This window comes from Bubalus kerabau, chromosome 23, assembly GCF_029407905.1.
Source record: "Bubalus kerabau isolate K-KA32 ecotype Philippines breed swamp buffalo chromosome 23, PCC_UOA_SB_1v2, whole genome shotgun sequence".
NCBI classification, from domain to species: Eukaryota; Metazoa; Chordata; class Mammalia; order Artiodactyla; family Bovidae; genus Bubalus; species Bubalus kerabau.
The window spans coordinates 42,013,968-42,027,702 of NC_073646.1; the positions used below are offsets into that span (position 1 = coordinate 42,013,968).

Below are 13,735 nucleotides of genomic sequence, written 5' to 3' on the forward strand. Positions count from 1 at the left end.
GGTAATAGAGGGAGATCTGAGCCGCGGCGGCGACGGCTGCAAGCAGGCTGAGGCGCTGAGGTGACCGGCCAGGGTCCCGGGCGGGGGCCTGGCTGAGCCGGGGGCGGGTACCCAGCAGAGCCGGCGGGAGTCGGGCAGTGAAGAGGCTGGGGCCGCCCGCCGGGCCTCCTCCGGGGGCTGTGAGCCGGCGCCCCTCGGCGTGCCCGCTTCCTTCTCTGAGACCCGGGCCGCCGGGCTTTTACCGGCGCACCCAGTGTGTCCGCCCGGGCCGCCTCTGCTCTCCGTGCTCTGTCCTCTGAGCCTGGGCGTCCAGAGCGGGACCCCGCAAGACTTCCTCTCTGAGAGGAGCTGGAAACGGCCGGGGCGGAGGCGGCCTCGGAGGAGAGGGGCTTCAGCGAGGCCCCCCGGCCCGAGACGGCGCGGTGCAGACGGAGGGGCTCTTCCTCGGTTGCTCGCAGGTTGACCGCACTGTCGCCCGCGCCTCTGCAACCTGAGCGGCCAGCGTGGGGTGCCACTACTTCATTTCCCACCCGGGGAGCCCGGTGGGAAGATGGGAAGCGCCTTGCCCAGAGTCGCACTCCTGGCAGGCAGTGGGGAGGGCACTTGGATTTCCTCTCTCGTGTCAGTTGGGAGAAAGCAGGTGGAGGAGCGGTGAACGCAGCAGACCAGCGAAAGTGCCCCGGGGCGCTGTGAAGTGGTGCTGCGGGTGCTGAGGAGCCTTGTAATGTCTGTGGGTTCCCTCAGGACGTGGAGGGCACTAGAGAGTCAGAGTGCTCTGCACTCCAGCTCAGGGTTCCATCCAGAGCAGCTGACATCCAATGGTGAGGCTCCTGGATACAGAGGATGGCATTTGAGCTGCCACCTTTCCCCTTGCCTTACGGAGCGGCTTAGTTCCAGGCAGGTGAAAATCCGTGTGTTCTTTCCATTCTTGCGTATAAGGTGCATCAGCTCTTACAGGGGATGCTGTCTTGAGAAGAGGGTGTATTGGCTAAATTTCCCATCACGGGACGAAAAGTATTAGTTCAGTTCAGTCGCTCAGTCGTGTCTGACTCTTTGCAACCCATGGACTGCAGCACGCCAGGCCTCCCTGTCCATCACCAACTCCGGGAAAGTGTTATGGCCCCGGTCAAACGGAGTGATTTGCCTTCTGGAGCAGAGTGCTGCCGCCTGGCTCCACGTGGGCCGTCTCTCTGCCAGGCTCACAGCACTCGAGTGCTCTTCCCTGGTCTCTCTGCCAGTTCATTTTCCATTTGTCTGAAGGAGAGGTAGGGAGAACAGCTGTGTTGTGCAAGAGTGGAAAGGACAGCCTCCAGAAAACAAGGGCTCTGCGTGCACAAGACCAGTTGTTTAGTTGCTAAGTCATGTCTGATTCTGCGACTCCATGGACTAGAGCTCACCAGGCTCCTCTGTCCATGGGATTTCCCATGCAAGAATACTGGAGTGGGTTGCTATTCCCTCCACCAGGGGATCTTCCTCACCCAGGGGTCAAATTCGGGTCTGCTGCAATGGCAGGTGGGTTCTTTACCTCTGATCCACCAGGGAATCCCAGTGCACAAGGTCAAGGTTCTTGTTAAATGGGAAATTCAGAATCAAACCAAGTTTCTTCACTTTTTTGGAGGTGGGGAGCAGGTTGAGGGCAGGTGTTTTCCATCTGATACTTAGGGGTCATCAGTGAGAGCTGGCTGCTTGCCTCAGAGGAACACGGTATGCACCTGGAGGAATCCACCCCTTTTGGCTGTTCAGTGTGCTGGGACACGTCCCCCCTTTCTGACTGGTAGGCTGCCTGGTGCAAGGCTGGGATTAGCACCCCTGTGGGGATGGGGGTTCTTCCCTGCTGCTTGTCCTCGGCCTTCAACCTTGGCCTGTGGAGCACGGTCGACCTTAGAGCCAGACAGACCCACGTTCCCATCTCAGTTCTGTAACTGGAAGCCTCACCCCTAAGATAATATTCAAGAAGACCTGATTCATCTGCCCATTCTGAGGATTGCGATGCCGTATGTGAACTTACAAGCAGAGTGACAGTTTAACTTTGTGGCAATAGCTGTGCCATCTGCGTTTGGAGCCTTCTCTTGGGCCCTGTAATCCTCCCAGCCTTGAGAAGTGGGGCCCTCAGTTCTCAGATGAGGAGATGGGCCCCAGAGGCCTTGGTGCTTACTAAATGCCAGGCGCCTTCCTCCGTGGTACCTGGCTGAAAGTGGCAGAGATGTCGTTGTTCACCTGTGAGTAGCATTGCGGTGGTTGGCATCCTTACTGCCGCTGCTGGGTGCTTTGTTTCCGGTTCCTGGAAGCTAGGCCTTTTGTGAGTGCGTATGTGGGCAGTGTGCCACCTGACGGCTGAACACCACATCTCTGGAGCCATCTGTCTGTCCTGCTGGTCTGCAGGTCAGCACTTTGATGGTCAGCAGCCTGGTGGCATATTGTCTTTTTATGCCTCCACTTCCTCTCTGAGAAACTGGAGGTACAGGCTCTCAGTTAACTCCGAAGAATGTGGTTACAGATGCTGGAATATTTTAAGGGTTCTGAGAGAGCAGTAGCGGAGTGGGGCTGCCCAGAGGTTCTCTCTGACCGGGCAGCTGGCAGTGGCGATGGCACATCAGACGGCTCCCTGTGACCCTTCCCTTGTTTTCTTCCAGAAGGGAAGTAATCATGGAAGACCTGGGGGAGAACACCACCGTCCTGTCCACCCTGAGGTCTTTGAACAACTTCATCTCTCAGCGAGTGGAGGGAGGATCTGGACTGGATGTTTCCACCTCTGCTCAAGGTTCTCTGCAGATGCAGTACCAGCAGAGCATGCAGGTGAGCGGCGTGTGTTGGGGTGGGGGCCTTCAGGTGCAGACGCCTGCCCTTAGGCGCGACTGGATCAGGTTCTAGATGGCTCAGGTGAGCGATGTGTGTTGGGGTAGGGGCCTCTATGGACAGACACCTGTCCTTAGGTAGGACTGGACCAGGTTCTGTGTAGTTGAGGCAGGTCAGCATTTTCTCCGCCTGGAGGCCGGCTGGCCATCTTTCGCATCTCCAACATGGATATTCATAGTTTTGGAGGAGAGCTAGAAGTCATGGTCTGGCCCTGAGATGTCCTGACTCAAAAGCCTGAGATAACAGCAGCACAGAGTGGGCCTGGTGTTTAGCATTGCACTCACACTGTGAGCTCACAGACGCTAGAGCTGGGATTGGAAAGCCAGCTCATTTAATTGAGGAATAAAAGCCTAAACTGCCCGGGACTGTGGCCACTGGAATGGTGCAGCCAGCTGCTGGCTTCCTCGATGGTGTGACACATAGGAGGGCTGTGTTGTCAGGATAGGTTCTTGGTCAGCCAGGCAGGAAGGGCAGGGCAGTGAGGGAAGCCTGGGCAGGAGATGGTCTCAGGATAGGGAGGCCATTTGCACAGCTTGCCTTCGGTCTGCCACGGGGTCATCTTCACACTTGCGCTTTGGTTATCGTCTCATCTCACTTTATTTCAGGTGCTCGGCAGCGCTCACTGCACATGGCTGTAAAGGCTCGGGTCTCCTGAAGGACTTTAGGTTCTGGTGTGCCGTGGGGTCAGTGCTCGTTGGGGCAGGGATCGTGGGGTCCACACAGGGAGGGAGTGTGGTGTCGAGCCTTGGCCTGGCCCCTGCCCCTCCGTAGGGGCTGCATCAGGCGGCCCCTGGCTGCTTGGCTTGAGTCCCTTCTCCGGCCCATGTTGGCCGTGCTGCTGCCGCCTCTCTGCCGGTGACCTGCCCTGGGGCCCTGTGTCAGACGAGCCAGGAGTTTCTGTTGCTCTGGGAGCCCTGATGAGCCCGTGTCTGGTGTGGCACAACAGGCTGTGTGTGTATGCGTTCACTGGCTGGACAGTTGAATTACTTACTGTGCGTGTGTTGGTGAGCTAAGTTGCTCACTGCCCCTTTTTGGCATGGACTGTTCTTTATTCTGAAATTAGGTCATTTATATTTGTTTTTGGTGTTAAAACACCTTTTTTGAAATAGTAGTGGAAATAGATTGTAGTTTTTTTTTTTTCCCCTTGGTCTTTGCTCACTGGCAGAATATGAAGTTGGCAACTTTGGTTTAAAACAGTGTTATAACTTTGTTGATGCAGCTCTCTGGGAACTTTTGGCCTGTTGGAACTAGAGTCTGGGATTTCCAAGGTCCTAGTTCCCACTCAGCTCTGACCTGAACGGCTTCCCCAGGTGGGAGGTCAGTAAATGAGAACTGTAGCCAGCTTGAGCTGATTAGAGCCATGGGGCGCAGGACCTGCCTGGGAGCCCTGACCCCAGACGTGTCCTGTCTCAGGAGTGTCAGCGGTCCTTCTCTTCCCGCCCGCCTGGCAGTGAGGGGAACAGAGCGGCTGCAGGTCTGGGAGTCTGGAAACGGAGCAGGTCTTGTCCGCTAGTCCCCGCCTGGCTTCATTGTAACGTTCTCTTTCTGTGCTGTGTGTCACTCACTGTCAGCTTAAACATAAAAATAGGACTTTCCTTCAAATACTTTTTCTGTCACTGCTCCAGGAGGGTGTGGCCAGCGGATCTGTGTCTCTGGGACCCCTGTGTGGCACCTTCACACCTGGGGCCGGGGTCCCGCCATCCTCTGAAGAAGCTGGGCCTTAGCGTCAGACTCAGAGTGAGACAAGAAGACTGAGTTTGATGGAGGGTTGCGTAGGGGACTCTCAATTGTCAGCAGGTGGGAACTGAAATGAGAGACTACATCACAGGGAAAAGAAAGGGTGGCTTTAGCTCCCGAAGGACGCTGGGGAAGGGTGGGAAAAATGTCTTCTCTCCACCCGGGATTTCACACCTGTGGCGTGACTGACATTTTGGGGCGTAACTTTTTGTTTACAGGACTTTCCTCTGCCTTGTGGGATGTTTAGCAACATCCGTGGTCTCTCCCCCAGGTGCCGGGAGCAAACGCAGACTGCCGCCCCTCCTTGGGGTGAGCAGCAGTGTCTCCAGACGTGGCCATGTGTCCCTGGTTAGGATGAGACACGTGCTTCTTGAACTTTAACGTGCCTATGAACCTGAAGATACTTTAAAAGGAAGATTCTGATTTGGTATCGGCGGCGTGGCCTAAGATTCTGTGTTTCTGTTAGGTGCCCCGGAGATGCCGTGTTGCCAGACTGCAGGCCAGTCTTAGAATGGGTGGGCTCCAGCCCACCTGAAGACAAGGCCCCGGCAGCCGGTGCTTCTGTGGTGCTGTTGGCTGTGTCTCCTGAGGCCCCTCAGAGCTTCCATCCCCCCTTATTCTGTGAGAGGAAGACTTCTGATGGACCCCAAACTGCCAGGCCCTGGCAGCCTCTCCCACTGAATCAAACACTAAGTAGGAGTTGAGGCCACGGTGTTCTGCAGTTAGACTGAATAGTTCCAAGCAGCTGACCTTAAGGTGGGAGAGTACCTGGGTGGGCCTGACCCAGTCAGCTGAATGTTTTAAATCTGGGTCCAGAGATCAGACAGAAGTCAGAGAGGCAGGCAGGAAAAGGGTTCCCCGCGTGTGAGATTCTCGCTTGTCAGCTTTGGGGTGGAAAGGCCCTTGTGGCAGGGCGTGTGGATAGCCTCTGGGTCTGCCAGCCAACAGGAAGCAGGAGGGGGCTCCTGAGTCAGGGAGAGCACAGCTGCCGATCATGTGGGCTGCAGCCTGTGGATCGTGTTCCTTGGGCGGGGAGGCCGGCCGTGTGTGCCCAGCCGTCTGCTCCACGGAGCTGGTGGCCAGTTTATGGGCCCGTTCCCTGGGTGGGGAGGCCGGCCGTGTGTGCCCAGCCGTCTGCTCCATGGACCTGGTGGCCAGTTTATGGGCCTGTTCCCTGCGGGGGAGGCCGGCCGTGTGTGCCCAGCCGTCTGCTCCACGGAGCTGGTGGCCAATTTATGGGCCTGTTCCCTGGGAGGGAGGCCGGCCGTGTGTGCCCAGCCGTCTGCTCCACGGAGCTGGTGGCCAGTTTATGGGCCCGAGCTGCTGCGTGGGCGGTAGTTTGTTAAACAGCACAGAAGACAGCACATGCCACCTGAGAATGCGCCTCCCTCTCCTGTCACTTACCGCCTCCCTTGCTGCTCCCGGCTCCCACCTGGGGGCTGGTGCTCCCCCTTCCTCAGGGGTGAGTGAGGGCCTTGTGGGGAGCAGGGGCTCAGTGAGGAAGTGGCGAGTGAGCCCCTCGCCTCACTCGATTGAGACAGCTGCTGAGGATCTGTCTTTCCTTTGCATGGGACCTGGTCAGTTGGAGGAGCGAGCAGAGCAGATCCGGTCTAAGTCTCACCTCATCCAGGTGGAGCGGGAGAAGATGCAGATGGAGCTGAGTCACAAGAGGGCTCGCGTGGAGCTGGAGCGGGCGGCCAGCACCAGCGCCAGGAACTACGAGGTGGGTTCAGGCGGGTGTGCTCCAGGCCTGGCCGGTCATGGGAAGTAAGAGCCCCCCGGCCAGAGCCCAGGCGCCCTGCCTTCCTGGCCCCCCGAGGCTGCGGGTTGGCTCTCGGGTGTGTCCTGGGTCCCCAGAGAAGGCAACACGAGGGGCTGGCTGCCGAGCCTCTGTGCCTGAGGAGGTGCTGGTGGGTGTTCTCCGCTGGACGCCTGGCTGCCCTCTCTGCTAGAATTGGGATACAGGTCTGGCAGGAGTGCCAGGTGGCCTGAGGCTGGCAGGAGAGTCACCAGCTTGCATAGGAGCCTGAAGCCCAGCCCAGACCTGGTCGCCAGGCCTCAGGGGCTGCCTTGTGGTGGCCTTGGCCTGCCCCACCCGCACCCCGTTACCCAGAGGGGATGCTAGGTTTTCACTCAGTGCATAAACCCCACGCTTTCCTCGCTCTGATAACAGCACTTCGCCAGGGGTTCAGTAAGCGCGAGCACGGGGCCAGCACCCACCCTCTGGGAGGCACGGGGCCAGAGGCTTTCTGGTCCAATGCTCTGCCTGAATCTTGGCGGCATTTCCAAGGTCTGGGGACCTGCCTGGACTGTCGGGGGTGCAGCCTGAGTAGCGGTGCCCGTCCTGCCCTGTGACGTGCTGATTGGGTCCTGCACAGCCACCGCCCCTGGCTCCTGTGTTATGGCAGGTCCCCTGGCTTCAGGGTCTCCCCGTTGTCGTCTGGGTGGGAGCTTCTGCGGCTTAGCTTCCTGAGGTCAGAGGTCAGCAGAGCGTCGGGCTCCATGTAACCAGGACTTGGTTCCTTTGCCCCTGGGACTCTGGCTCCCACTTTGTGGCCCCCCTAGCTTCTTGGGGTAACGGTAACCTCAGTGGCCGACACTGGAACCTTTGGACCTGTGGGGATCATTTGAATGAGGAGTCTGAGTTCTGTGTTTGCCTTTCAGGGCAAGCTACACGGCCTGGTGGGAACCAGTGCAGGGTGGCTCTGAAGCTTTGTAGGAGCTGAGGCCCAGGGTCAAGTGTTCCTATCTGTGGGCTCCTGTCCATGCCACCTGTCGCTGCCTGGCCACCCGCTCTCTGGGGGCAGCTGGCTGGTCGTGATGGCAGCCTGTGTGTGATCAGGAAGCTGCTGGGTCCCAAGCTCAGAGGCTTCTTCCCAGGGTGGAGTCTGAGGGAGATCTCTGTGCTCCATCCCCTCCCATGAGCAGTGGTCAGTGACGGGTGGTGCGTGCCACGTGCCCTGCTGGGGGGCCACTGCGAAACGTGCCTGTGTGCTGCGGGGTCGTGCGCTCGCCTCGGAGGGGGTCCCGGCTCCAGCCCTGGGGCAGCTGTGGACTTGACGACCGGCCTCTTGGCGGCTCTGCTCTGGGTCTCAGTCCTGCCCTGAGGGTGGAGCTGGGGGCCTGCCTGCGCAGACTCTCCTTACCAGGCCCATCCTTCTTGGCAGCGCGAGGTGGACCGCAACCAGGAGCTCCTGACGCGCATTCGGCAGCTTCAGGAGCGGGAGGCGGAGGTGCAGGAGAAGATGAAGGAGCAGCTGGAGCGGCACAGGCTGTGCCAGCAGAGCCTGGACGCGGCCGGCAGGAAGCTGCGGGAGAAGGAGGATGGCCTGGCCGAGGCCGGGGAGGTGAGGAGCCGCGGCGGAGGCGCTGCTTCTCCGGAAGGGTGGACGCAGTCCCACCCCCAGCCCGTAGCTGCAGGCTAGTGTCCCTGGTTGATTCTGCTCCACCTGCATTTTTTACAGGGGTGTGATCATAGCAAAATACTAATTTTCCATTTTGTGGTTTTCAGTTAATAAGTTGAATGCTTTTTTAGTCTTTGTAATTATGATTTTTGGTGGTTGATTAATCCATTTTCAGTCACCTTCAAGGGTTCTTTTTATGCACACATCTTGGTGTGGACACACACGGGGCGCACAGCGCCTTCTTGTTTCTGTCGAATGATTGTATTTGGACAAGCCCCCAGGGTTTTGTGGGGTAGTGTTACATGATCACCAGTTCCAGGACTCTGTGGCTTTTGCTACCAGTTGTCGTGCTCTGCTAGGAAACGTGGAGGATTCCGCTTTCACTGTAGCCTTCCCTGTTACGGATGGAAATACTTGTGGTTCCCCCCCCTCCCCAGAAGATGTAAGTAGGTGCCTCTGGATTTCCATGTCTTTGATTATTAGCATCTGAGAATCTCTGTGGAGCCAGACATGGATGAACTGTGGTCCTGTCTCCACCAGCTGAAGGCTGGATGCATTTTAGAAACTGGGCCCGAGCATTGCTGCTGGTGCAGGTGGGAATGCTGACCTTTCCTGTCCCTTCCGTGAGCTGCTCCAGGTCACAGGTGCCATGAGGAAATGGAGGAGACGCTGCCGGGGGGGCCTGGGGGTCACTGGTGTTTTGTCTCCGTGTAGTTTTCTCTCCCTGATAGATCTCAGGAGTGGGCCCCAGCTTATTTCTGCCTTGGCAGCGCTGGAGAGCCTGTTACGGTTGTCCCTGCATCTGTCCTCTGATGGGGATGCTGGCGGAGGGGAGCCGTGACGGCCTCAGACAAGCCCGCCCCCTGCCCCGGCGTGCGCCTGCCTGCGCCCCTTGCAGGCTATTCCGGAGGCAGGGGCGGGGGTGTCCTGCACATGGCTTCATGAAGGGCCGAGGTTGCAGAGCAGGTGGCAGTGGGCCCCGGCAGGGCAGAGGTGGTGGTGAGCTGGGATGGAGCCCTGCTGCTCCTGCTCTTACTTTTCACTCCCTTGGAGAAGCTCCCCCCAACCCCCGGTCTGAATCCAGGGCTGTAAATCCACGCCCACCCCGCCGGCCAACTGTGTTTTCTTGTCATGGTGCCCTGGATTAGACGCTTGCGCTCTGAGGTCATCTTGCTAATGGCTGGGCTTCCCCACAGCTTTGTCTTCCGTGGGGCGGGTGTCTGATTGCAGTATTCAGCACAGCGCCTGTCTATTTCATTCAGGAAAAGTTGTCAAAGGATATGTTTATTGTTACATAGTTTTAGTACGTTCATTCTTTGACTCCCAGATTGATTGTTGTAAAAAAGGGAACCGTGCAGGATGTTAAGAGGGCAGGCCCCAGCCCCCAGCCCTGCCGTCAGCCTCTCCGGGGCCTGTGGGGGGCTGCGTGGGTGCACTCACACTGCCCTGGCTGGGCGGGCGAGGCCTGCTGCGGCCACCGTGCCTGCTCGGGGCCCCCGCAGACGTTGCTCGTGTGCTGGGTTCGCTGGTCCACCCTCTCGCCCTCAGCCTGTGGGTTGCTGTCTGGCCCTCAGGCTGACGGGGTGAGGCTCCCCTTGTTACCTTAGAGTGGCTGGCTGTCCTGTTGGAGGCGTGGCCTCCTGCCCCGGGACAGCCACAGCGGAGCCCCATCACCAGCAGGTTGTCTGGGGAGGCTGCGGTCCGCACCCGTGTCCGCCCGGTGGGCTCGCCGTCCTGGGGCTGGGCTGTGGGCCCACCCACCCCTGCCTTCCTCAGCCACCGCGTCTGGCCTGGGCATGCGTCAGGCTCTGTGGTGCTCGGGCCGCTCCCGTTCGTCCTGAGGACAGCCTCCGCCCCCGCTCCTGTGTTCTTGGCGGGCGCCTGGCTGGTTCACAAGTAGCATCTTGTGCAGAGCTGGGATGGGGCAGTTGGAGAAGGAATCCAGGCTGAGAGGGAGAGCAGGTGTGGAGGGGGAGCTGTGCGGCGCTGCTGAGGACCGGGGCTGCGTGCATGCGGCCGGCGGGACCACGGAGGGGCTGCGGGGCCGCCCGGTGCGGTCGCGCCCGTCCTGGCCAGCAGTGTCCTCGTGCCTGAGGCCGCCTGTCATCGCAGCTCGGCTCGAGGGCCGGTCACGGGCTCTGAAGGAGGAGCCGGCTCCGTCCGGGCCCTCAGGAGCGGGCTGGATGGGGGCCGGCTCTCGGGACAGCGTTGGCCCCTGAGTTTCCTTGTGAGAGGCTCCCCTCCGTGCCTGTGCCGGAGACGAGGGTGAGTGGCTTGCGTCTCGCTTTCAGACCATCACCGCGTTAAAGGGGAGGCTCTCGGACCTGCAGTGGAGCGTGATGAACCAGGAGATGCAGGTCAAACGCCTGGAGTCGGAGAAGCAGGAGCTGAAGGAGCAGCTGGACCTGCAGCACCAGTGAGTGGAGGGCGGGCAGGGCTGCCAACTTCCAGGCCAGGCGTCTTTCCCCCCTGTGCCAGGCGAGCCTGGCCATCTGTCCTCCTGGACACCGTTGGCCTGAAGTCTGCTGGGGCGGGCACTGAACTGGACATCCACTTGTTATCTGGGCACAAGACCCAGGCTTGCGTTCCTGTGTGTGCCCTCTGTGGCCTGAGCACCCAGTGCCCACGAATGTCATGTGCGCTGAAGCTCGGAGGACCCGTAAACGCCCTGCATGTGCTGTCTTCCCCGCCCACGGACTTGGGGGCACACTGAGACCTTGAAGCCAGGACACTAAGTGCCGAACAGAGCAGCGTTTCACGCGTTCCGAGAACAGGAAATGGGAACAGTCTTTTCTTCCCTCCTTGCGGGGTGCCTGCTTGGTGGGAGTTTCTAGAGAAGGTATTAGGTTTGAGCTGGGTTTTGAAGGCTGTGTGGGACATGCCTGGGGTTGGGGGGATGTGGGTGGGAAAGGCTGTTTTTGGGGAGGGAGCCTTCTGCACAGAGGCACGGCAGTGTGGCCAGGCTCGCCTGGAGGCGCGGTGGAGACGCGCTCTCCTGCAGCTGGCGGCCTCTGCCTTACCAGGTGCTGTCTGGGCGGTCTGGCCGCTTGGTGGGCCGTGGACGTGCAGTCCTGAGCGGGCCCTGGGCTTCGGCTGTGCCTGGGCCGGCAGCAGCTTCTGTTGTGAGAACTGTGGAGAGAGAGGAGAACCTTGGGAAGGGAGCTTGCAGGTGGTCGAGACTTAACCACCTGCCCCGAGATTCAGGCCACAGAGGCCCGGACCCTGGGGCCTCCTTGCAGTAGGGAGTGTGTGAATGTGTGCGCATTTGTGTGTGAGTGTGCGCGTGTCTCTGCTGGAGAGCTTTGAGAGTGAGGACAGTTGTTGGCTTCCCCACCTGCCTGTTTTTGCACGTGTTCCTTCTCTCAATAGGAAATGGCAGGAAGCTAACCAGAAGGTTCAGGAGTTCCAGGCCAGCCAAGAAGTGCGAGCAGACCAGGAGCAGAGGATCAAGGTGAGCGGCCCGTGTCTGGTGGGCTTCAGGGTGCTGGCTCAGCCCCCTGTGACTCGTGGGGCGTGCTCACTGCTGTCCGGGGAAGTTAGCTGCCTGTGTCTACTGCAGCTGTTCACACTGCTGGTCATCTCCTTGTGCCCCAGGCCCCATGCCAGGTGCTGGGGTGCGGCAGAAAGTAAGAGGCAAATGCTGCTCCCAGGAAGCTCGCACTCTGCGTGAAGATCAGAATCAAGCACGTAGAGCAGAAAGTAAGCGTGTGGCACTTCAAGTACCAAGGCTGCTGTGAGGACCGAGTAGGAGTGGGCGGGGTGCCGCCTGCCCGGGTGGCACGGCCTGCTCAGGCGGACTGAGCGGAGCTGGCCCCTTAGTGTTGGCTGAACAACCGCCCAGTTTAGTCCTGGGCCCATGTTCTTAACCTGCTCTGTGACCTGTTTTGGAGTTTCGCCGGCTCCCCATGCAGCCTGGGGACTCCACGTAGGAAAGGAGGGCCTTGTTGTGCAACGGCTCAGTCGTTACGCTGCACCCCGGGGCCAGCGGGCAGAGTGCGGAAGGGTGGGTGTCTCCACCCCGGGGCCAGCGGGCAGAGTGTGGAAGGGTGGGTGTCTCCACCCCGGGGCCAGCGGGCAGAGTGCGGAAGGGTGGGTGTCTCCACCCCGGGGCCAGCGAGCAGAGTGCGGAAGGGTGGGTGTCTCCACCACGGGGACAGCGAGCAGAGCCGTGCGGGACGGTGGGTCTCTCCACCACGGGGACAGTGAGCAGAGCCATGTGGAACAGTGGGTATCTCCACAGAGGCTTTGCTGCGCGTCCTCGTGCCAAGTGTGTGCCAGGCTCCTGCCCCGTGGGCGGCACTGCATGTGACCCACGGGGGCTGTGGCCCTGGAGGCTGTCGAGGCCTGGGAGCGCTGGGCGTCTGTGACCATCTCCCTCCTCTCTGTTTCCCACCTCCATCAGGATTTGGAGCAAAAGCTGTCCCTGCAGGAGCAGGACGCTGCGATCGTGAAGAACATGAGGTCTGAGCTGGTGCGGCTGCCGACGATGGAGAGGGAGCTGCGGCAGCTGCGGGAAGAGAACGCCTGCCTGCGGTGAGGGGCAGGGGTGTGCGCCTGTGTGTGTGTGTGTGTGTGTGCACATGCATGTGTGTGTGGAGAACTCCTGCCTGCGGTGAGGGGCTGGGGACGTGTGCCTGTGTGTGTGCGTGTGTGTGTGTGTGTGCGTGTGAAGATCTGCCTGCGGTGAGGAGATGGGGACATGTGTGTGGAGAACGCCTGCCTGTGGTGAGGGGCTGGGGATGTGTGCCTGTGTGTGTGTGTGTGTGTGCGCGCGTGTGTGTGTGTGTGTGTGTGTGGAGAATGCCTGCTTGCAGTGAGGGGCTGGGGACGTGTGCCTGTGTGTGTGCGTGTGTGTGTGTGTGTGGAGAACGCCTGCCTGCGGTGAGGGGCCAGGTGTGTGTGTGTGTGTGTGTGAACATCTGCCTGCGGTGAGGAGCTGGGGACATGTGTGTGGAGAACGCTTGCCTGCGGTGAGGGGCTGGGGATGTGTGCCTGTGTGTGCACACACATGTACACGTACACACGTGTGCGCACACATGTGCATGCAGCCTTCTGGGTCAGGGCCTCTGCACTCGTCCCTGGGGTGTGTGGCTGTCTGAACGACTCTGCTTCTGGCTCTGCCAGGGAGACGCGGGACACCAACGGGCTGCTGCGGGAGGAGCTGGAGGGGCTGCAGCGCAGGCTGGGGCGGCAGGAGAAGATGCAGGAGACGCTGGTGGACCTTGAGCTGGAGAAGGAGGTGAGCCAGCTGGTCTCTGTGGGGTCCTTCACTTGCCAAGGGGACCCCACATCCCAGCTGATCCACTAGAATGGCGGCTGTTGGGCTCATACGGTGGGTCGAATGGTGGCCCCTGCAGTCAGCCCTGTCCTGACCCCAGAACTATGGAAAAAGGGGACCTCTAAGGGTGCTGAGCACTAGCCTGTGGTAGGAGGTACCCCTGGGGTTCCTGCTGGTGTGCACAGGTCCTGGTGGGTGCAGGAGTGCGTGGAGGAGGCCAGAGCTGTGTGGAGTGACAAGGACTTGCTGTGCTGCTCTTGGTGGCATTGAAGATGGAGGGGCCGTGAGTCAGGGAACTTGGGGCCTTCCAGCAGTAGAGTGTCCTGTGGAGCGTAGTCCTCTGGCCTCTAAATCCAGCCCAGGGAGGTCCTCGCTGGGCTGCTCACCTGCGGGGCTCAGGACAGCAGACGTGTGTCCTCAGCTACCGGGTGCATGGTTGTTGGTGTCAGCAGCCCTTGGA

General features: G+C 60.0%; 1 protein-coding gene across 1 annotated transcript in view; it reads left to right on the forward strand.

Moving 5' to 3' along the window:
- Nucleotides 1-2: 2 nt before the first annotated feature.
- MAD1L1 (mitotic arrest deficient 1 like 1) overlaps nt 3-13,735 on the forward strand; it is a 244,884-nt gene continuing 231,151 nt past the window's right edge. Inside the window, exons 1-8 of the mRNA XM_055562250.1 lie at nt 3-60; nt 2,634-2,796; nt 6,176-6,316; nt 7,761-7,940; nt 10,289-10,413; nt 11,367-11,448; nt 12,400-12,530; nt 13,122-13,236. Coding sequence (XP_055418225.1) covers nt 2,647-2,796; nt 6,176-6,316; nt 7,761-7,940; nt 10,289-10,413; nt 11,367-11,448; nt 12,400-12,530; nt 13,122-13,236 — 924 coding nt within the window. The 5' untranslated portion in view covers nt 3-60; nt 2,634-2,646. The remainder of the gene's footprint in view (nt 61-2,633; nt 2,797-6,175; nt 6,317-7,760; nt 7,941-10,288; nt 10,414-11,366; nt 11,449-12,399; nt 12,531-13,121; nt 13,237-13,735) is intronic.